The sequence below is a fragment of the Gallinula chloropus genome (genome assembly GCF_964237585.1).
Source record: "Gallinula chloropus genome assembly, chromosome: 1".
Lineage (NCBI taxonomy): Eukaryota > Metazoa > Chordata > Aves > Gruiformes > Rallidae > Gallinula > Gallinula chloropus.
In genome coordinates, this window is record NC_140085.1 from 51,889,623 (window position 1) to 51,913,545 (window position 23,923).

The 23,923-nt window shown below is 40.7% G+C and overlaps 1 protein-coding gene across 4 annotated transcripts in view; it reads right to left on the reverse strand.

Moving 5' to 3' along the window:
• Positions 1-555: 555 nt before the first annotated feature.
• CNOT4 (CCR4-NOT transcription complex subunit 4) overlaps positions 556-23,923 on the reverse strand; it is a gene marked incomplete at its 5' end in the record, with an annotated part of 43,061 nt that continues 19,693 nt past the window's right edge. For 2 of the 4 annotated variants that reach the window (XM_084279652.1, XM_084279651.1), the window contains 5 exons: positions 556-1,949; positions 2,716-2,928; positions 18,859-19,353; positions 20,917-21,166; positions 21,441-21,498. In XM_084279652.1, coding sequence (XP_084135778.1) covers positions 1,651-1,949; positions 2,716-2,928; positions 18,859-19,353; positions 20,917-21,166; positions 21,441-21,498 — 1,315 coding nt within the window. In that variant the 3' untranslated portion in view covers positions 556-1,650. The remainder of the gene's footprint in view (positions 1,950-2,715; positions 2,929-18,858; positions 19,354-20,916; positions 21,167-21,440; positions 21,499-23,923) is intronic. The other 2 variants (XM_084279654.1, XM_084279653.1) reach the window with 1 other exon arrangement.

Genomic DNA, 23,923 nt, shown 5'->3' on the forward strand with positions numbered 1-23,923 from the left:
TTGCACCAGGTGAGAAATCCACTCTGACACCCTCACGAGCTACATCAAGCAGGCACCCCACCATCACAAGGTCAGTGGTTTTAAAACCTCTCTGGCTTGTTGGAGGCCTTGTGTACCCTAAAAGCTCTTCATCCCCTGTTGTGCAGTGGCAAGTACCAATGCTGATGGACACGGAGTTGTACCTCACTCTCTGCTGCACCCTCAGACACACTATTGCATGCTGTCCCTCCCAAGTGTCATGGTATTTCATTCAGAGAGTACAAACAAGTTACTCATGCTTCAGATTTAAAAAGATACCACCAATAAATATTTAGACAGAGAGCCTCCAGCTATCACCACAGGTAAAGACAACAGAATCCCTTTAAAAATTAAATGTGATGCTTTTTCCACCCTTCAGTACAGGAGTCACCATCCAAAGCAATGTTCCCATGATAAAACAGCTCCAGTTCAGGCAAACAGGAAAACAAATTCCCAATACAGTTTTGCCAGGTGCAGGGAATCAAAATGCAAGTTTAACAAAAAAAAGGAAAGCAAACACAAACTCATCATCAAGTTTTCTGTTTTATTTAAGATTTTAGTTTTAATTCTGAAGAGGTACATTTCCTTGGGTTTAGTTTTAGCGTCAGGTTATAACCATGTTTTATTTATCTGTTTCTTTTTTTTTCCTGTCTTTTCAATACTGCACAAACGTCCAGAAACTACAGGGTTAAGTAAAAGCTGCAGGCAGAGGAGGTCAGAGGTTGCTCCTGATGGTGATCATGTGGCCCCAATGCAGTGCTATCCCAGGGTGCCTTAATCAGGTGAATCTTTGTTGGGTTTGGGGTGGGTTTTTTTAAAAAAAAAAAAAAAAAGAAAGAGAGACCAACAGAGGAGACAGAAAGACTGAAGTAAATATCACTCGTGTTTCAGCTGCTTATAATTATATTATGTATACACTAGGTATTAAATCTGTGAATACTTTTAAAACATTAAAGTTTACTTTAAATCTAAAGCCAAAATTAAAGAAAAAAAATCCCATTCTCCCCTCTTTAAACCACTCTTTAGCAACATGCCAGTTACTCATAGCTGTGTTTTGTCTTTCAACACACTTCATGTCAAACTGACACAATAAAATCCCCTTCTCCAAAAAAAAAAAAGGCAATTTCCCTGTGTAGTGCCACACTGAATGCAAAATAAACACTAGGCCACTGCTTGCCCCACATATTCAGTAGCTTCATTTAAATTAAATACCTTTTCCATAGTTCTGCACTGCATTTTTTTCCCCCTACTGCAGACTGACACTTTTCCACTAGGCAGAAATACTCATGTGCAAAAGACATATGACAGCAATATTCTCCTTAAGCATTGAGACTGCATTTATGATTTCTCTCTCTCTCTCTTTTTTTTCCCCCCCCTTAGAATTATTAGAAAATATTTCAAACAGTGTATATCAAACACTGGCTCAGCAGAAATGTAACAAAGAGATACGGTCATGACCCTGTGATGGCACTGCATTTGGGGGGGAGGTTTGATCAGGAACTGGATTCTTCAGAAAGAAAGATATGACAGGGAACAGTAGGTGGGCATGGGGAGGAGTCAGGGTGGGACACTTCCTGCATTTCTAATGTTTTGGGTTTTCTTTTTTTCTTTTTTCTTCTTTTTCCTCCTTTCCTAGTGACGATCCTGCGCTGAGCTCTGTAGTAGATCTGTGGGGGTTTTACTGGGGGGTCTGAAGGCTGTCTGAAAGCCTGGAGGTGGGGAATGGAAGCTGGTGGGGTTTGGAGGAGAGTAGGGATTCCAACTGGCTCTGTGCAGAGGGATCTGTGTGCCGAAGGGGTTACTGTGGTGCGTCTGTGATGGTGCTGCACTGGGGCCGTCCACCTCTGTGAGGGCCTGAAGAGATTTTAGCCAATGTGGAGGATTGTCATCTTGAAGGGTGTCTAAACTGTTTCCTGTGGAGGCTGGGATACCTATGAAGAAAAGAAAAAAAACAGGGATACAGGCAAGTCAGAGCAGAAGCAGTAAGCTGAGCACAAAGGAGGTCAATTAACCTAACAAAAAGCAAGTGAGAAAACATGATTAGTTTGCACAGAGAATGCATTTTACATAATTACCCTGCCCACAAATCATTTAACATTAAGTCCAGATAGGAGAAAGTTCCCCCTCAGAGCATTTCTGCATAACAGACACATTTTTCTACCAATCATCCTGCACAAGGACCGTGTCCCTGTAGCCGTGACCTTACCACACCAAACCACCAGCACACTGCATGCTTCACCTCCTGCTCTGCCTACGTGAATCATGCTTCAGCCTCTCTAACAGGGAAACACAACCAGACAGCCTTATAAAAGAGAGCTTTATAAACAAGTGGAGTACGTCCCTTTTTAAGTAACAAAAGTCCAGTGAATGCCTTCAGTGCCTCAGGACCAGCAGTGCTCGTAGGGGACATGCCATACCATCCGGAAGGGACACCTACGCTGACCCTATAGGGAAGTGCCGATCCGATCCGCCTGGCTGCCTGCGAAGGTCCCGGGCATGCATTGCAAAGGCCTATGTGACACCTGGTTAGACCTAGAGGTTCCACAAAAATCCCTGGACCCCTGAGGTTTTGTGGATGGAAGCTGGAAGAGACCACCGCATACTGACTTTGTCTTTTTTTTCCAGATGTAAATCAGTTTGTGCCAAATACCCATTGGATGGTTTGCCAGCAGAGCTGAAGGAGTGAGAAACGGTTACCTGTGATGATTGCGGGGTCCATCCAGCTGCCAGGGCTGTCCCAATTCAGGCTGTCGGTGGTGGCAGTGTTGGACGTTGGTACACTGTGGTTGGCGTTGGAGGGGGAAGAAGCATTGGGCAGTCCACCAAAGTTGATGTTAATGTTCGGTAGAAGTGCCCTTAGCCCGTCCTGCCATTCCTTCATATTTAAACTCTCTACAGAACTGCTGTTGTCTGGGAGATTTACCAACAAAAAAAAAAAATGAAAGATAAAAAAAATAAAAAGCTGAAGTTAGAAACAGATGTCCTTCTTTGGTGGGGTATGGGATCTTGTTTTTACTTTTTAAGCTAAGCATTTAATACTTTCCCTGTCCAAAAAACTAGGGTCAGTGTTTATATGATTGGTGAATTACTCAGAGGGGCTGGCGGATTTTAAAGCAAGCATCCAGGAGTGGGAGAAAGATTTAACTCCTCCCCCAATTCAAACTTCCTCAGTTTTTTCTTTCAGTTAAGAGTCTCAATTAAGGGCACAGTGGCTCTCCCTCTATTACTAACAGGGGAAAACCTACCGGATCCTTTACGAGAATACCTCTGTTACAAGCTAGGTAACCCAATTTGGCCGCTTTATTAACGGGCAGAAGGCTCAAATGGGTTGTTTTCTCTGGATTACATGAAAATGAAGAAAGGCCAGGTAGGGCTTTGCAATAGAAACTGAAGAAAACCCGAGGAACCAGGGAGGCAGAGGAGCACCACTAAGGTTGGTTGTTTGGTCACATCTCGCTCATTCACAGCCCTACAGATGTTCTTCTGAAGGAAACAGTAACTAAGTTCTCATGAAGTAGAGGGAGCGCAATTTCTTCTTGCAGTTGAAGAACAGTAGAGAAATTCTTTAGAGACCTTTCAGAATAATTCCTGACACAGCAACATCCTCAAAACTTTGCTTGGAAGCAAACCAGCTGGACACCAGAACAGTAGAGTCTCGACTACTTGCCTAAAGGTTTCAGGGCATGCAGTGAAGGAGGGCAACAGGATAACGCCGCTGTCAGCACTACAGCAAATATTCCCTGGGCACAAACGTTAAACCATGCTATCTAGAACAGGCTACCAAGTTCTGCAATTCACCTCCTCCTTCAGGTGTCTCAAAGCAAATCAAAACAGAGCAACCATCCTAGTATTAACCAACCAGTACAGAAAGTCATACTTAACCTGTGGACAAATACATTTGAAAAGTGCTGGGTAGTACACTGTCAGCACACTCCTTGACAAAACCCCTAAAATACAGCTTTTTTTTTTTTTCCCCTTTTAAACCATCTCTGCCTGTCTTAATTGAAGAAAGGGCCTTGATGACAATCAGAAACGTTACAGTGGGATACATAATACTGCTACTTCATCAGCAACAGAAGAGATTTAAGTTCTTAATGGAAAGTCAGAGGTATCGCTAACTTGCAACTCTATGGTGATGAGTGAAGAAAGGGGTCTCAGTTGCTACCAAAACCTACCTGAGCAATTTTTGTAAAGCTGAATGCTCAGAAATAATGGATGTCTCGAGCAATTACCTTTATGTAACTAGTAGGGATGGAGGAAAAGTTCTTGAAATCCTGTGCTTTCATGAAGAACTTTCCTTCTCCAGACTAGAGATTTTTTTTTTACTGCAAACTTCATGTAAGATTCTGCTTCTGTACTGAATTACAGCAAGCAACTTCAGTCACAAATCACAGCAAGTAACACCTCAGTCCGCATCACCAACCAAACTTCTGAACAAACTACCATGCAGATCTGCTGTACTCACTTTGTCTACCATGACTGCTGGAGCAGAGCAACGCATTCATTCCTACCCTCTGCATTCCTAATGTGGTTGTTCTAGTACTACATGCATAAACATCCCTGTGTAGCAGGGTGGCAGCTGACACTTAGAGTGTCTGTGGCCTGACTGATACTGCGTGTGGAGCCTGGACAGGGGTAACAACACAAGTACAAACACCACGCTATGAAAGTCATCCTCTGCACCTGGCCAAGACTGCAGAATACCTTTGACCACCGACTCTGGAAGGTTTATGGTCGATTGCTGTTACCCCTGCTCACTGTTTGAAGCTGGGGAGTCACTCTTCCTCAGAGGTTACAGTATGAGGTACCTCCATGGGGAAGACACACACCTCCTAAGCACTGCCATAAACAAGGACAAGAGTCTTATGCTACCGGTCACAAGTCTGGTAGCGTAAGTTAACCCAAGAACCTGCCCACTACCCTGCATCATGTCACAACTAAAGATTAAATTCTTAAGTGCTATGGGAGAAGAAAATTAGCAGTACTGCACCTCTGCCTTAAGTAAGTACCCTAAGATCAGCTCTTTAGTAACACCTGAGCAGACAGATGCAACCGAGCCTCCAGACCTGTGACAGTCCCCACACTGCGTGCTGCAGCATGCGCTGTGGGGCCTGGTGTACATGTGGGGGGGAAAAGCAGGCTCATCAGCCATTTGTTCTGTGCTTGTTTAGCATCAAGCCACAGTGCATACCTCCAACTTCCACTTCTTTCATTTCTCCTAGTGTAAAACTACTTCCTATTCTCTCCAGAGCTCCCACTTTTCTTTGCAATACTTTGGTGCAATACATATTTCATTCAAACCTATAAACCTGGGATTAAAAAAATCCCACAACACAACAAACTAAGTTTTAAAAAGCATTAGTCAGAAATATCCTCAACACATACTTGCTCTCAACCCTCCTGAACATCCATAAACCCATTTGAGACAAGCTGGAAATTCCTTTTTGGGAACAAAAGTGGCCAGCTCACCACCACAGAAATAACTGTGTAACCGATTCTGCACTGTACACCATTAGTCTCCACTTCATTTTCTCATCCCTGCTTCAGCAGCTGGTGCAAAGAAATGCAGCTCAATTACTCCCTTTTACTACACAGCAGGGAGCACACATCAGAGGTTTCCTAGAGCCATGCATGAGTGAACATACTCACCACCATACTTGTGAGCTGCTACGCATCTGCAAGCTCATCCTGTTTTTAATCACAGACATTAACTCCCAACATGCCCTCACAGCTCACATGCAAGTAAGTAAACGTGTAGTAAGCCACAAAACTGCAACATGCCATTGAAGAAGTCAAAGCTGTCCAGATGTTGCACTTACAAGGAATGGGACAAGAAAATAGCAGATTAGGGCCACCCTGTGCTAATACAAATATTATCACTGTGCTATTATCCATTTAGAAGAGACGTGATTCAGCCTACACAACAGTCCAGAAGGAGAGCAAGCAGTTGAGACACAAGATTTTCATAGAACAGAAGCAGCTGGCATTGTTTGGTGAGGAGGCATTAATCTGTGAGGCAGGCAGAGTGCCCTATTGCTGTGTACTCTAACACAGAACAGCAGAGAGAGGAAACTGCAAGAGAGTGTCTTTTATCTCAACTGTCAGTACAAAATCCACTTGGAATCCCAGAAGTCAAGAGATGAAAGGCCTAAAAGGACTCAGTATCTATGAAAGCTGTATTAATTGCTAGCAATAGGGAAGCTTATTAAAATCTTGTGCTCAGAATTTGTTAGACTCCCAGTCTTCAAGGAGAAATACAACTAAATTAATCTTGAAATCTGGGATCTGGTAATGGATTAAAATGCATCAAGGTGTTAAAAGTAGATGTGCTCAATGGAGAACACAGCACTCTGTAACACTCCCTACATTGCCCTTTGAGACCCTGGTTACTGGCTATGATAACACCTAGCTTCAAAAAGCCCCTGAAGCAACTCCAGTACGTGAGCAATCAATCTCCAGGCACCGTACAGTAGTGTCCAAACCAAACAATTAACTCAGCAGATCTCTGCTGGAATTGGACAAGTTTTAACCAAGAGCCTAAAAATGCAGGTCCATCCCAGAGGCAGAAGTTACTTCCACCACCAGAAGAAAGAGTTAGAACTCATTCCTCATCTAGTTTGTCTTTTATGTTAATTAAATTTATGCTTCACCATGAAGATATCATAGTTAAAAGTGAGAAAAGGTTAGCTCTCAGTTAATACACACTTACTGAAAAGGGCATTTGCCTATTATCTTTCCCTACTTCTAAACTTAACTGGTTGAAAAAAGTAATTTTTTTATTAGATAGCTAGCCAAATTCTCAGCTGGACATCATAACCTAGGGGCACAAAGATAATACACCATTTCTCCCTCTCAAGAAACGGAGACACCAATCTCCCTCTACACCCTCATCTCAATTTAAAGCAGTATGTTCACAGACTGGGGAAGAAATAGAAAAAAAAAGTTAAAACCCAGTTGACTGCAACAAAAAGATGTTACACACCCAGATAAACTGGAGATTCCTTTCCTCATATCCCAGTTGTTTCTGAGAAGAACCCGGTGAAGCCTCACCAAAAGCACCATTATTGATGTGAAAACCAGACTCAGATACACATCCTGAACTCCAATCTTCCCTTGATGTGCATTTCCTAATCTTTTGTGGTCTAGTGAAAGCTTGTGTTTACAGAGGTGAACACATCCCACAGTTCTAGCACTGAAGTTTTTCGTGGGTCTGAAGTCATGTACCCACATGAAATAATAAAAACACTTCTTTGTAAAGTTTTCAGGTCAATCACTGTCTTAAAGTGAGCTAAAGGAAGAAAAAAGCTTCATTGCAAACGTAACCTGTTCATCTAATTTAAATAAAAAATACTTATAGTTCATAGCATCATTGAGAAGGACATTCATCTGTATGGTCCTTTAATGAATTTCTAAATAAAATCAGTTCCCCATCACAACATCCTACCAGACATGGTGGTGTTACTTCAATATCCTCTACTTGCAATGCTGTAACATTATTCCTTCAAGTCGGGCAAGGCAGCGTGTATTTGGCAGAGAGATGGCAAGGAAGGTGATGGCCACAACAGAAACACTGTTCTGCTGAAAGCAATCAATACTTCAGAAGAGGTTTACACAGGCATCAGCTGCACTGACACAGGCTGTTCCCTGTCCTCATACATTCCAGCAAACACCACCGCTGTGTAGACCCCAAAGTGTTTCAGACTTGGCTGCACCACATTTGTGACCTTATTTTACAGTGAGGGAAAGGGGACAGCATGGCCTATGGTTTACTTGGAGAGAGGCAAGCCCACTAAAATGAACATCCCACAGAGACTAGACCATTTCAGATGATCACCCCAATTCTGATATAAGTCTAGGGTCAAACAAGGTATGTGCTTAAATAAATACAACTAATAGCAAAGATCAAGACTATCACAGTAAGTAAACGTATTTCTTTGCTCTGCCAAAATTACAAGCTATTACAAGAGGCTGATTTCATACTAATTGTGTTAAACCATTAAATATCTTTATGCCAAGAGTCCTAAATATTATAGTCCTGCTGAAAAGCAAGCAGTCCTGCAAATCTAGGTTGCAATTATTCATTTCTTTAAAAACCCATCAGTATGCCACATGTGTGACTGAGGAACACAACAGTGCTACAGAAAAGCTTCAAATAATCAGAATAAATTCAGAGAAAACACACCATATGAGAGAAAAATAAACTTATTAGCAATGTCAGACACCTGAATGTACAGGGTTGTGACAACAGCGAAGAGACTAACAAGGTGCACCCAGTAACTGAATGACCTGCTTGTATGAACATCCTTGTGAAACCTTCAAGGACGCTGTACAGTGACAGCTTTGTCATGCTGGTTGTCTTGGCAAGGCTTCAAAGTTTGGCATGGGGAGGAGGGATAAGGGGGGCAAAGAAAGGTAAAAAAGGAACAGAAAAGACTACCAGAAAGAGTTAATCAGGTGTCTTTCAAATTAAGTAGAAACAAATGGGGCCAGCAGAAAGAACATGGCCTTTGCAGGGGATCCCCGTTAGTCCCAGCCTGTGTGCTGTGCTATCACTTTCACAGATACCACAGGGAGTCTTGTGTTTTCAGCGAAACAGCTTGTTGCCCTATTCCAAGAAGTGACTGGGGATTCTTTACTTTCATAACAAAGTGACTTTCCACTATTGGTATTTCTATTTTACAGAAAGTTGTCTGGTATTTCTTGGGGGGGGGGGGGGGGGGGGGGGGGGGGGGAGAGAATAAGATTACAGTTTGCCACATTCTAAAATGAAGTTACACCTATCACATTAGATAAACCCAAGAGCCTTTAATGCACAGCATATATACTTAACCATCAACAAAACAGTTACAATAAAAACTGTACCTGTGTCACTTTAATGAGCAAGAGGCTTGTTTGCTCATGGAATTTTTAAAACCATGAGTAAAATTCCATTCAAACTGCTACAGTCTGAAGGATTTCATACAGACCTCATTGATTCTGTGTATCTATGATTTCTAGGAATCCCACAATGCTTAAACAATGAAGTTTCACCCACTCACAGAGGCCTGATATCATCACTGGCAGATTAAAGAAGATTGAATCTGTCCACATTTAAACAGCAGTGCTGCCCATCAGGCATACAAGTAGCCACTTTATATTAGGGAGATACCAAATGACAGCAGCACTGGAAGATAAAGCTGTTTGAAGGGAACTTTAAAAACCTCACTGACGTTCCCTACACATGGGAAGCAGCTTGGGAATCCACAAACACAGTGCTCTCGGTGTCATTCCACAGCATGGACTCCAAACTAAAGTCTTTCTGTCATGAGAAAGACTGTTTTTGAGAGCTGGGGAAACAGAAGTGTACATACTACCACCTTCCCAGCCCCCAAACTGGCTTCAGTAGTCAAAAGACACTGGATTGCCCTCAGCTTTGAAATAATACAAGTGAAACAGCTTTAACCCTGATTCTACACAGACTTCCACGGTTGTATCAAATCCACGTGTACCCAATTCAGAGGCTATCCATGTAAATAAAAACCCTGCCATTTTTCAATCAAAAATAAATCAAGAACAACCTAACATACCAACAAGCCAAGCTATCAAGAAGAGCAATATATTGAATTGTAAACTATATGCTTCAAAGGACAAGTAAGTTTTTATAAGTAATTTTCCTTTCTAAGATCTGACTGCACAATTTTTAATACTTGTTTAGTCAGAAAAAGCTTTAGAATCTAGAAATTTAATTTATTTTCAGGGGAAATCCCTTCTACAGCACCAGTGAGGGGAGAGCTCATCTTAAGGTATTCAACATGAAGATTCATATTTGCTTTTATGTAGAGTGTCATAATTTTACTAGGCTGGAGAAAAGCAGTTTTACATTCTGGAGAGTTCTTATGATTGACTTACACTTACCATTGCTCAAGAGACCGAATCTAACACATCATTACAGCAGCCAATCTTAAGATATAAGTAAATGTCAAACTGAGATTCTAACTTGCTTTGAAAAACGTGCTTGACTTCATATCAGATGTTTCTACAGTACCCCAATGGGTTTTTATTACTGACTTTTTAATAATTTATAGCTAAAAACGCATAGTGGTCAACTGCAAGACTTCCACGTTGGGGCCCACTATCCTGCATACAAAAAAAGACAGTATGTTCTGTGGTACTTCCACCCTAGTCACTAAATAACCTCTCTTTCATGGGAGCTAACAAGATGCTTCTCATCCAAAAAGGACCCTGTAAGACAGCAGCCAGTTCTTGCTCCTGATAATCTCAAATATTACATAAACCTAAACTGAGCACATGAAGACTTAAGATACTGAAACTAAGTAAATACACGAGTCCTACATGCAGAACAGCTTGTTGAGAGCCAAGGAAGAGCTCTGCATATCAGACATTCCATTCACCTGAGAAAACAAAGTTCATTTTAACATCAGCATACCTGCTGCTTACTCTTACATTCTGCATCTGGACTCAGTCTCCCCAGGTAACCCTAGCTGTAAATGAAAACAACCCCACCTTTGACCTTAAGTGAAAAATCCTGTGCACACATACTTAGACATATGCATAAATAAAAGCAAAATATACACAATTTTCCCTATAGGCAACAAAACACTTAGAATTTGAAAAGGAAAATCGGATCTTCAAAGCTGTATCAATAATTAGCAAGAGCTATCTATTTATGAAGGCTCTGGATTCCAGCACCACCAAACCAATCCTCTGACCAAGGCTGAGAGATCAGCATTAGCACAGGGAATGTATATACTCTAAGGAATGATAAACTCATTTTTAATTTTTCCATAGCTGTAACAAAATTAAGGCTGATACATATTTGTAGATACCCAAAATTATCCTGTGGGAGTATTAGATAAATTGCAAGAAAACTGAGGAAAAAACCAAGCTTTCTACAACACGAAATTAATTCTGATTTCTAAACGCTGTCTTCCTGTAGAGGTGACCCACTTTTTAAATACATGGGTTTTAAATAATTCCTTTGGGAACAAAGCTGAAGTTCAAATGAGGTTGTGATGTAGAAGGCACCAAAAGATGGCAAAAGATCAGATTTCACACCCCCCAAACATGATTTGGTATCACTGGGAGGAGGAACACTTTTTATAAAGCTGCTCTTTCAATTGCTGTTATACCTTCAGGATATTTGACTTATGATCCTCCCAGATACAATTAAAAATAAAATATTATGCTTGCCTATTCTCACTGCTGTTTCAAGCCCGTGCATTTCAAGCCGTGTTTATACAGGAAGCCTATGAAGTGTCTGTGCCTTTTGCTGAAACTCACCGGTCCCGCTCGATATTTTACCAGATGGAGCTGAAGCTCTGGGTGCTGGCTCAAGGCACAGCACTGCTACCAAAAGGTGGCACTGCCGAGTCTGCTAATCTCCAGCCTTTCAAGGGGAAATGCTAGGTTTTACACGTAACTAAGTCGATTACACCTCTTAATTCACGCTAGTGGTTTAGTGTGTATTTTGAAGCGCCAGTTTGTGATTTTAGAAAAGCAGCCAAGAGAAGCCAGCACCCTGAGGCTAAGCATCTGCTTGCTGGAAGATGACAGATGCTGCGCCAGCCAAGAGAGCTGCCTCTGCCTCTTGCACGACTGCAGAGCCATCCCGAGCTTTTAGGGTTACCTGTGAAAGGAAACAGCCTTTCTAACTTTTGGTGAAGCAGCCCTGAAGAGGAAGGGAAAGTTCTTGTTCTGCAAGCAATAAACACAGTCTTCCGACAAGACAGGCAAAGGCCCAAAATTTAGTGTATCTGAGGCTCATCTGCTGACACTACTACAGGCACTGTCAGGAAATATGATGTGAAATATCCCTTATGAGCTTGTTTCTCCCTATTTCTGGGGATGAAGTTACCCAAAAAGCTGTCAGGACTGATGATCCACAACACAAATTGGGTCAGCCACTCAGACCACCTATTTCAGCCAACACTGGATTTATTTCAAGTCTAGCAGTGTTAATGTGATTAGTCATTCCTCTGATGTATTGGAGCCAAGAGAATTTAGAGGATTTTAACAGGTTTTTTCATTATATTTTTTTCAGTCACTTTTTCCTCTTCTGAAGTAAAATCACACATTTAAAAATAGGCACCTTACTACTCAAAAAAGCAGGATGCTTGTCCTTCACCGTTATCCCTAATAATCTTACAATCAAATATTTTAAGAAATTCATAGAAGCTTAAAACCAGAGATGAGGGTACAGATATTTCTATCTCAAGATTTATTTGCAACAGTATCTCCCATACAATCTTAAGAAAAAAATCCACAGATTTTTAAAACCAGTTGCAATATTAACAAAGTGGAAAGGCACTGGGAGGAGAGGGTGGGCGAGAGAGATGAGACTCAGGAACAGATGGAGAAGTAGCAGGACTTAAAAAGACATGGTGCTGTGAAGCATGGCATGGATCACACGAAGGCAGGCAGGCCTCTAGTGACTGTAGAAAGGGTAGGGGAGCTAAGGGACAAGACACCAGGCAAAGGACAAGGAGTATCAATGTGACTTCAGCCTTGACAGTGATTTAGTATTTTGGAAATTAATCCAAAATTCCATTTCCATGATTCTAAGTCTAGTATCGCCACCCTGGTTGCATTGAAAACATCCCACCACCTCTACAGTAGTGGAAGCAAGCCAGCCAAAAGCTTGTTTTCAAATCAAATTTGTTCCATATCATGCTGAACATTTCACCTTTCCACCAATCAAATAGAAAACTAGTTATGATGGGGGGGGGGAAGGAAATTGAACTCTGGGGGTGGGGGATGCACGTAGACGCAAAGCGCCTTCAAAGAAGGAGGGTGGAGGCCCAAGAACCTCAACTGAAAGAAGCAGGATGCAGCAGGCCTAAGGACAGGTAAGAACAACAAAATGTTCAGTGGCAAAGGCTACACTAAGAACAGTCATCTCTGTTGAGGAAAGCAGCAAACCAGGTCAGTAAAAGCAATCCTGGTAATGGCTGAGGGTCATTTACAAACAGCACTTTGTGTTTTACAATTCCAAAGCAGCATTCAGGCCTATACTTCCAAATGAGGAAGGAAACTGCTCTGCGCTCTGAAAAAGACACAAGCCTTTGCAGGTGCCACACAAAGCACCTACAACTAACAGCTGTACTGGCCAAGATTTTGATCACTTTTCCTATTGTCATTATTGATACCTAGAGAAAGGCCTCTAAACCAGGGCACAGAAAAGATGACAGTCAGCTGCCACACTTTCTGCCCAGCTGCTGCTGGGAAGCCAGCTAAAGTGAAGCAAGCAGTCTTCTTTAAAGGATCAGGACAGAAAAATTAATGGACTAGTGCATCTCTTACTGTTAAAAGTAAGGCCATCAATACTTAAAACTTGTGTTAAAACTTTCACATATTGTCACATGAAGAGGAAAAGTATAACAAAATGCTCTTTCAAACACTGCATGCAAATAAAGGGATGAGAGACAGCACTGTTTAAATCACATTGCCTGTTGCTAGGGTATGGGATTAAATGCATTTTGTACACAGCATTTGGAGAATTTTCATTTTTACATGTTGAATTCATTTTTTGATTCCATAACTGTATAGAACAATCCATGTTTTCTTTGTTTAGGAGACAGAACCAAATATTAAGAATCAACCCAGAAACAGGAGACAAAGTCAAAAGGACAAAGGTCAAATAAATACATGCCCCAAATGGAAACAAAGTTATGTTTCAATACACATAATTCCATCAATCAGGCTGTGCATATTCAAGAGATAAGCACCACAACATCAAACAAGGAGGTCTTGAGAATGAAATTTTGATTTGTCAGTTATATTCAATAACAAAGACTTATGACATTAAAATCCCTGTTTTGGAATTTCAAGAACAGTTCACATAAGTCTACTGCAGTCTCTGTGCCAATGGGCTTCATGGCTAAAATAACTTGGATTTTACAGTGGTTATCTTCAAGGACCATGTGTAAAACAGTTTTCTTCCCTGCCCTAAACAGGGTTTAACTCTTCGTGCTTCCTATCTGCCTCTGCATCCAATTCACTATTTCTTCTGAGGTTTCTAATATATGCACGATACGTGTAACTTGCCTGTGTTCAAGAAGCCTTTGGACAATGCTCTGAAATACATGGTTTAATTTTTAGGCTGCCCCTGTGTGGAGATGGGACTCGATCACCATTCTGTGTCCCTTCCAACTGAAGGGTTCCAATAATTCGTGCAGAAAGAATATACACACAGCACTGCATAGCACTAGTTTGAAATATGAAGTCTTCCAAGACTATCACAGAATCATAGAATCTTAGGGGTTGGAAAGGACCTCGAGAGATCATCAGGTCCAACCCCCCTGCCAAAGCAGCTCCCTAGGACATATCACTCAGATAGGCGTCCAGGCGGGTCTTGAATATCTCCAGAGATGGAGACTCCACCACCCCCCTGGGCAGCCTGTCCCAGGGCTCTGTCACCCTCACCATGAAAAAGTTCTGCATGCTGGTGCGGAACTTCCTGTGCTGCAACTTGCAGCCATTGCCCCTTGTCCTGTCCCCACAGACCACTGAAAAGGGGCTGGCTGATTCCCCTCTGCATCTCATACATCTCATATAATAAGGTCCCCCCTTAGTGTTCTCTTCTCCAGGCTGAACAGACCCAGCTCACTCAGCCTTTCCTCATAAGGGAGATGCTCCAGGCCCTTAGTCATCTTTGTAGCCCTTCTCTGGACTGCCTCCAGGAGATCTTTTTAATACCAGGGAGCCCAGAACTGGAAACAATAGTCCAGGTGACTATCTCATTATTATTATTGCATTGAGAAATTCTCACAATTCAGTTGTTTTCTCATTTGGAATCGTGTTTAGGATAATTATGAAATCAATAGATGAAATAAAAGCCATTTTTTCCAAATTTCAAGTACTTCCATCTGGCATAGAGCTGACAGGAAAGGTAGACTAACCATTTACAACTTCTGCCTCATACTTTGAGCTGTGCAAATTATACTTTTTCTATGTAATAAATCAATCAGTACCAAGCACTCAGTAAACTTGAAAAACTGGCATATTTAGGTTTCCTCATTATTAATATGCATGCATCTCCTTCTATAAGCATCTGTCTCAAAACATACTGTTAATCTGAGACCAACACCTCTACTCTCTGATCCAACACTACACCTGTCATTTTACAACACACCACCAGGCAATAGGGTGACATGTTAGCTATCAAATTACAAGGAGTTTCCTACTATCCTAAAGCAAGATAAAAACCAAAGGCACACACCCACACAACATTGTTGTCACTGGATCCTTTCTTTGGCATTATCTGCAGAATAAAGGAGAGCTGCTGTCCCATGTTCTTGCACACCACCTAGGGCAAGATTGCTTTTAGCAACAACCACGCTGTCCATGAAGAGGCCACTGAAGGTTTCTCCTGATGAATAGTTACACAGTCTTAATGACACTGTAAATAACGCAATTTGTCCCACTCCAGAGAACAGCAACAAGCCTAAGCTGTCCCTTACAATGAGAACATGTAACACCTGCTACAGTTTGTAAAATCATACTGTAGGGGGAGGAAAAAAGCTAGCTTGGAAATCAGTCAATCAAACAATTCATTTAAATATGGGTTGAGGATGAGATGTATGCCTGATTAATACGACACACGTAAAGTATATGCACAAGAGAATTATGAAGTCAATTGTGTCACTTCACTTGACAACGCAGAATGAGTTCAATAAATATCACTTCCTCAGAAACAGGTTACCAAATTCTATACAGCTTCTATATTTTTATACCAGATCTAAGAAAAAGAAGGGAGTGCACGTTTCCTCCTCAAATCTGGTGTGCTGGGCAGAACAACCCTACCTGGAGTAGTTGTGTGGTTACAAACACAGCACAGCTCTGATTCTTGACTACAACAGTACCTTCAGAGCATTAGGTTTAGCATGTCACACATGAGCATTTCAAATTCATGTGAATACTAATGCCTACCTAAAGCAGAAATAGTAGCAGCTTCAAGGATACTGTTTTCTTCAAGCAAGCTTCCAAACCACAAATACACTTAGTGAAATCAACTGAAATGGGATTTCGAAAGCCAGGAAAATACTATATTAACCTCATATTAAGTTTAAAAAGCTTTTAGACCTGCTTGTTTTCACAAATTAACAAGTTGAAAAATGTTGATGAAATAGAGCAGTTAAATGCACAAAAACAATGTATTGTTTTTCAAGTTTTGTGGTTTTGTTTTGTTTTTTTTTTTTAATACTGGACCAGTGATTATCTGCTTTTGGAATTTACAGACCTGTAAAAATGGTGATTAAAGACCTTAGGAATCATGTAACTTTGACAGCAGTTGAGGGCCTGTGCTAGAAGGGAGAACCTGATGTTAGATCTGCACTAGGTTTCTTTTGCTGTTACATCTGAAACAGCTGAGGTCAGGTGGTCTAGAAAACATGGTGATTAACAAAAGCTAACAACCAGGAGCTTCAGGTATCCTAAAGCTATTCTCTCCATGCTGCTGAATGGCTGTTATGATATGGACAGCCTTTCTAGCAGGTCAGAGTCCGTTATAAAGCACTGTGAAATGAAGCCCTATCAACATGGCTTCTCTGTCCTTGCACATCACTTTCCTCCCCAGCCCCACCAGACAGCTGTTATCTGTACACCAAATGAAGAACCTCAGAAAATTCTGTAGTTACACACCTGCTTCTGATGGATTAAGAACAAGCATGGAGAACAGAAATTATTATTTTAAAAGCATCTAAAAGGAATTTATTGAGACCTGTACACTAGATATGGACTTCAGGAGACAGAATAATCAGTGAAGTGGAAACAATTATTAAGTCAGCATACAAAAAGAGGTATGAGGGCATCTCCTGACTTTCTAACTATTTGTACTTCTGAATCAGTTAGATCACTACAGAAAACCCCAGGCACTAAATACCATACAACTACTACAAATCCATAACCCAGCAAACAAAACCAGAACTGAGACTTCACTGATTTCTGATGACAGGAAAAGAAAAAGGAGTAATCTGTGTTTGTGCACATGATCCTTTTTTAAGATATATCAAAGCTGACATGCAGATCAGCTGAAAAGTGTTTGCACTGCAACTACTGCTGCTATCTAATTGTCAGCCAGGCAATTAACAATATTTTCTGTAACAGGAGATTAAGACCAACTCAAAGGAACTTTCCACAGAGACTACAGCAGATGTTTATCTTCCGGTTTTAGCACTGAATCTGCCAAAAATATTTTGAGATTAATTGGTTCTAGCAACTGCATACAAAAAAGGATATACTGAAATACAGATTCCATTGCCTGAAAACATATGGGGGAAGTACATGGCATGGACTGTGCAACCACCACCACCACACAACAGACTCTTCAGGAGTCCTACCAAAGATCTATGAGTCTTCTACAAACACAAAGAGGTCCACTTTCAAACTGCCAAAGGCAATTAAAATAATGCAACTCAAGAAGTGCTTTCATAAACCCAGAATCAACCTGCACTACAAACATATTTTTCAACACTACAGGATTTTTCTGGTTCCCCTAGTCCAGAAGATAAGTCTTGCTAATGGCCCCTTAATCTAGCTATTTTTAAAACTGTGCAGTAAAGTTGAAACTGGATGTCTTGCAACATTCCTGCAAGCTCTATGTAGTTCAGGGGAAGGCGAACAACAATTTGCAGTGCCAGAGAACCTGTAGTTTTGACTGCATGTAAATAAGTTTTCTCCACTTCAGTGTAGCCAGTATCAGTAATTTTGGTCTAAAAAAACCTTCGCTGCTGCCAGTATAAAGAGTTTTAGACTAACTTGAATTTGTAATCTGGACCAAGCATTTATACTTTGAATCAGCCCAAGGACCCTACTGCAGCTTCAACAAGCCTTCAAAGAGGACAAAGCACAGAAGTAACAAGCATAATTAGTTCTTGTACTAGAGCATCAAAAACATACAGTGACTTTTTCTAGGTCACTTTCTGATAGTATAGATAGTACTTGTCAAAATCCATGAAAATATAATAACCCTGGCAACATCTCAAGTAGTTTTCCCTCCATCTCAAGGTTACAAAGAGCTTATAGAGACTTTCCACATGCAGTTCATTATACACTTAATACAATCTTTTCCCCTGTTAGGAAAAGGGAATGTTTTTGGGACAAGCTAAATCAGAAGCATGGAAAGACTTCAAACTCCAGAAATTATTTCTGAATCAAGAAAAGTAGTGTTACAATTAGTTCCTTAGTTGTAATGTGTGCTGCATGCTCCTATCAACCCATGCAGGGCAGCCTGAACTGCACCTTTATTTTCCTCCAATATCACAACCTTCAGCTAAAAGGAGGAATCCTCTTACACATGTTGCAAGCATCCATTTGGCTACAGACTCACATAATATTAAGGCCATGTGAAGTGCAGAAATGAACAGCGCTGAATGTTTTCTTGTGGAGCCATTTGGTTATGAGCACGAGGGAACAATCCAGCCAAGACATCTGGCACAAGTTACCAACATAATTTGTTGCACAATTTTAAGAACTCTGGTCAGCACCTGCACACTGGTTGATGTGGAAGTTGCAATGAGCTTCCAGGGCCTACTTTTAAGTGAGAACCAGTCTGGCACGACTGAAGAATCAAAATACCAATCTGCTGTGGCACAAAATTAAGCGGGCACAGAATACTCCACCTTCCTTATAAAGCTCAGTATTGCAAGGCTAAATATCCAGATACATTTTTTAAAAAAACATAAAGGGCCTATTTAAAACAATATTCCTCCCTCTGTTCATTAGTAGTATGACAGTCAAGAGATTCCACTCTACCACCTGTAGCTTATTCCCTTTTCCTCTCCTGACTCAGAGAAGCTGAAAGCATGAATCAAGTCATATTCGCATCTGTCCCAATTCACCTACCTGATATAGGGATCCCTCCCAGACCTGTGCTGTGTTGTGGGAGATTCAAGTCCAAGAAATTACTATTTGAGGTGGGATTTGCTGTGTGGTTCAAGTGCATGATGTTGTTGCGGGGGAAGGCCATCCAAGGATAGCGAGCTGCTTGGCCTGGAAAACTGAAGGAGTTGTAAACTGCTCGATGCTGTTGAAACTGTGGGAACCTCTGTGGCATGACTGGAAAGGTGCTACTGAGAGAGTTGGCATTTGTGGGTGCAGCAGGATGCAGGAATCCAGAGCCTGGCCCTTTGGCAGTTGTAGTGTGTGGGGTAGGGTTCTGAAGAGATGTGGGCGAGAGGGAAGGTTGGTCTTGGACTGACAGTTCCTTCTCAATCAGGTCTGCTAAGGCTTTGCGGGTGATATCGAAAGGGTCAAACCCTAGGTCGTCCTCTTGCTGTTTGGAGGAACCAAACCCAAAAGCCGCTTGCCAGTCTGTGGAGGAGGATACTGGTATAGTTTCTGTCAGAAGAGAGAAACAGGATTTGGAACAAGAATTAGTATGTGTTTATCCATACAAAAATTTCAGCCTCCGGGTTTCTGAATAGTGCCAACTAGAAAGAGACCAATAAACACTTGCTTAGAACATTCTTCACACTCATACTATTTGGAATTTTTACCCAGCAGAATTTAAATAAGGTGCAGTTCAGTATTTTGCTTTTAGTATTAATGCAGTGCTTCAACTCTGCTGTGCAAGAAAGGCAGGGAGGAGATGTTGCCTCTCAAAGAGGGAACCTCTGAGCAGTGGTTAAACAAAACAAAACTCCCACACTCTACTATTATCAAGAAAGGTAAGCCAAACTGAGTAGACACCTTGATAAAACAAAAGGAAATAAGGAATTGGATTACAACAGAGCATTAAATGTTTTGTGGCAGTTTAAGAAAAAAGGGTTTATCCAAATTTCCCTGCATTTGCAATCAGTACTTCATTTCATTAAACTGTTTAAGTTTCCTATTCAATTTCAGTGAATGCTGGGTCTAGGTTCACAGTGTTTTTCCTCATAACTGTGGTAATGCAAGCTGATGAGTACAAGGTACTAACACTGACAGCGTTAACTCCCTCTGCTGGTAGGAAGCCTGGTCTGCTGCTTCAAGCAGTTAAATTATGCTCAGTATCCTCTTAGAAAACAAATCTACACTTCACTTTCATTCTAAAAATCTGTGTCAATAGATAAACTAACTTTCTAGACCGACACAAGTGTGTCCTTTGTATTCTTATTTAAGTAGAACCATACATTTCATATTAGTTATGAAACAAACGATCTCTACCACCTGGAAGTTGTCTCTCACCTTAGCAGCAGGTAATTTCCTCGGTAATAAATATTGTTTACAAATGGGATTATAACATCCAGAAGTCAGATAAACATGAAAAGGAGTTTAATCACTAAGTAAACAAACTGTGTCCTCAAGTATAATTTGTATTCTATTTATTACTGATACTGTTTAATTTATATTTCTAGCAGTGCTCTCAGATTTATAATTTGTGAGCTCTTGAATACTATTAACCATTCCCAAGACTATAAAAACACACCTAAACAAATGTTTCATTCATAGGAAAATACCTGGGAAATACGGGTATCTCTCAGCTGATGCAATTAACCAGATTTTTATCTTTTCTGAATATATATAATCTCATTTCAGAAGAAGATTAGGCACCTTCAGGTAACTATGCAGGATACAAAAGAAGATTCTGAATTCTACTCAACCGCTTCTAATATTGGAATTATAGATTCTAACAGATAATGAATGACATCAGTATATACTGATACCACATATTTTTTCCCCACTCTCAATAAAAACCTGTAACATTAAATATTTAAAGCACATGTCACATCCTATTATTTAGACAAGCACATGGCTACAAAAAACCATGATAAGCACTCTGATAATTCAGGCATGCAGATGGAAAACTCTGTATTATGTCACTGCAATTCATTTGTCATTAAGTGACAAAGTTTAATCATTTGTCAAGGCGGAAAAAAAGCCACTCTAGAGCAAGTCCTAGAGTTTTTAGTTCATACATACCTGATGTGAAGAGGCTCTGTGGTTCTGGTGCTGTGGGCCAGTCATTTGAAGTCTGTGGAGAGCTGGGGAACGGAGGAAGCCCACTAGGGATGGGGTTAGGGTGCCGAAAGTTGTCAGAGAAGAGCGACTGTGATTCTGTTACGGCCCCTTCAAAAGGGGACCGTGCACTGTGATTAGATGAACTGATGGGTATTACTGGATTGGGTTTTGTTAAACCAGGCGGGGGTGAAGGTGTGTCGCTGTTTGTTATCTACAAGTAAGAGAGGAAGAGAAACAATTAGGACATCAGTGTTTATACAGAAACTATTCTTCACTAATGCAGTTGGAAAATTTCCTCAAAACTTTTGGCTGCAATTAGGTGAGTTAATATATAGCTTAGTACAAACATAAAAATGAACTTAGCATTTTTGAGTTTTGTTTAAAATTGTTACACACTTCATAAAGTACTTGCTTCTTCAACTGCAAGATGCATTGGGCCCTGAAACTCTATTCTTACTTTCACAGCATTTATCTTTGTGTCTTACCTGCTGAGAGCTTTCACCATTTCCTATACTGAGGGAGTCTGAAGGTTTGTCGATAGGGCTGCAGAAGTGGGAGGGAAAAAAGACAATAAGTCAACTCTAGTATTAAACATGAAAAGCAACATTTGCTTTATTTTGAGGCTTTTCACAACAAAAGACAAAGTGAAATGAATTAGAAGAAGTTAAGAAGGAAAAAAAGTCCCCTTATTTATGGGAGCATTTTGTTGTGGCTTTTTTTTAAATCATAAGCAATCCAATTATTTGCTATATACTCTAATACTTCTTCCCACCACTCTCCACTCTGCTTGTTGACTGCCCTGTTAAGGAACAAAAGGAAAGTTTTAAACATGTCCACACCATACAAAAATGCAGGACTCTTGCACTATGACAATATTCTGTAGTAGTCCATTCCATCTATGCTACTATTGGCAAGAAACCTGGGAACATACTTGTTCTCCAAATACTTAAGTTTTCAGTTCCCATAAATCCTAAATAAATCCGGGGAGAGATTAAAGATTAAATTAACTATTTAGTCCTAGTGGCATATTAAACTTTCCACCACACTTACAAGCTTCAGCTAGCAGAAGTTAGCTACAAAGTTAGAAAACTGAGTTTTGCAATGACAGAAGGGGAAAAAACAAGAAAGATATAACCTAAAAACCTGCCAACAAGCATAAAGAGAGTAAAAGATAAGATACAGCAGAAAACCACCTCAGAAAGCTATTTACTGGTAATTAACGTGAGTCAGCTGAAATGGCACATCACAGGATTCAAGATTCTGACAGGCATCTGTGAGTTGCCTTAATTATGCTAAATACCACATTAAGGAAACAGCATTAGTTCAAGTTCAGATTATTTTTGCTTTAGGACTTCAAGATACTTAATTTTTATCTACCCATAAGAGAAGATGCACAAGCATCAGGTTGCACAGCCCAAAACACTGGTCCTACAAACAAGGACCAGAAGAACATGAAATTCAGTTCCATTAAGAGTCCAGAATGTGATACAAGTCAAATCACACGCATAATATGTTAGCACAAGACAAATTACTTTAACTGGGTGCAGACTTCAGATTCTAGCTAAACCTTGTTTTGAAATATCCTGTGTTACTACAAGGTTTAAATTCTGCATAGAGTCACATATCAAGGTCAAATTTTTGTAGGATTGCTTCCCTCCGTATTTGTTCTCCTCATTCCAGAATAACTAGAGTCAATAGAAACTGTGTGAGAGTAATCTACCAATGAAAAGTTTTTTGTGCAAAGAAAACTGAAATCTGTATCTCAAAGATAACTGAAGCTTCAGTATTTTGTAAGAGAAAAAAAAAAAATCAGAGGAATGTACTTGCAAACAAACATTACTCCAGTGAAGATTAACAAACACCTTCTGCTCAGTGGTCAAACAATATGAACACAGTTCTTCCATTTGGAACAAACTGCCTTGAGTTAGTGGTTTCTGAACACCTATAGTGCAAAAGTTTCCTGCAGACTCTTTATTACACAGTCTTTCTGACTGTAGAGAAGCTGTATGTCACTACTGAGATGCAACCACAAGATTTCTGAGCACACCTCAATGTGACCGCTATTAAGCCTAACAAGAATGTACCACTTAAAAGCACTCACAATGTTAAGCCATCAGTTCAATACTGATTTAATATAAAGATCAGCTACTTAAATCAGCAACATCACCTCATGAAATATTTGGTTTACTGTGTTATTTTCCCATCCAAGCTTTGAATGAGCTCAACTGACATTACCTAAGGGGATTCATAAAAAAAACAACCCACAAACCATCATGACTACAGACTATCACTGGAACCACAAGCAATGCTTATGATGGAAAAAAAGACACCAGTTGTAGTCAAGAAGGGCACCATAAGAGAAAAAAGTGTTGATTGGCAATAAGGACGTTATTGCAAGCAGATGAATTACTTCCTCTGCACAGAGCCTCAGCTGGATCTGCTGGCCCTCTTGCTCCTGTTACTGCATGATAATCAGGGACCCCTGGCCTCTGAACTGGTGTTTCTGGAACACACCACTGTAAAGGGGTAACAGATACTCTGCCCTAGCATTTAGCTTCCTTCTGTTGAAGCTTTTCCAAGTGACCAGCCTCCTAGTGTACAGGAACTAGGATGTTAACTTCTGTGGAATCTTCTGTATAGAAATTGAGGGTTCAGCTCTGGCTGGGACCATGCAGCTGTTGATCCCCTGGTTGTCCAGCTCCCCTCATCCCTCACCTGTACCATCACTTTAAACTTCACGGCAGGATTCTCCTGCACAATCTGCCAGTCTGTCTTTTTGACAGAGGGTAGGCTAAGCCCAGCTTTGTGTGACCTGATCAGGATTTGAATCCAACTCTCCAACCAGGGAGACTGGAGAATCATTCCCTCCACACCAATCAGTGAGAGAGAAAGCAAGCTATCTGAAGTATAAAAGGCAGCACAATTACCCGAAATCTGAGTCTGCACCATCTGGAGTCATGTGTTCTGG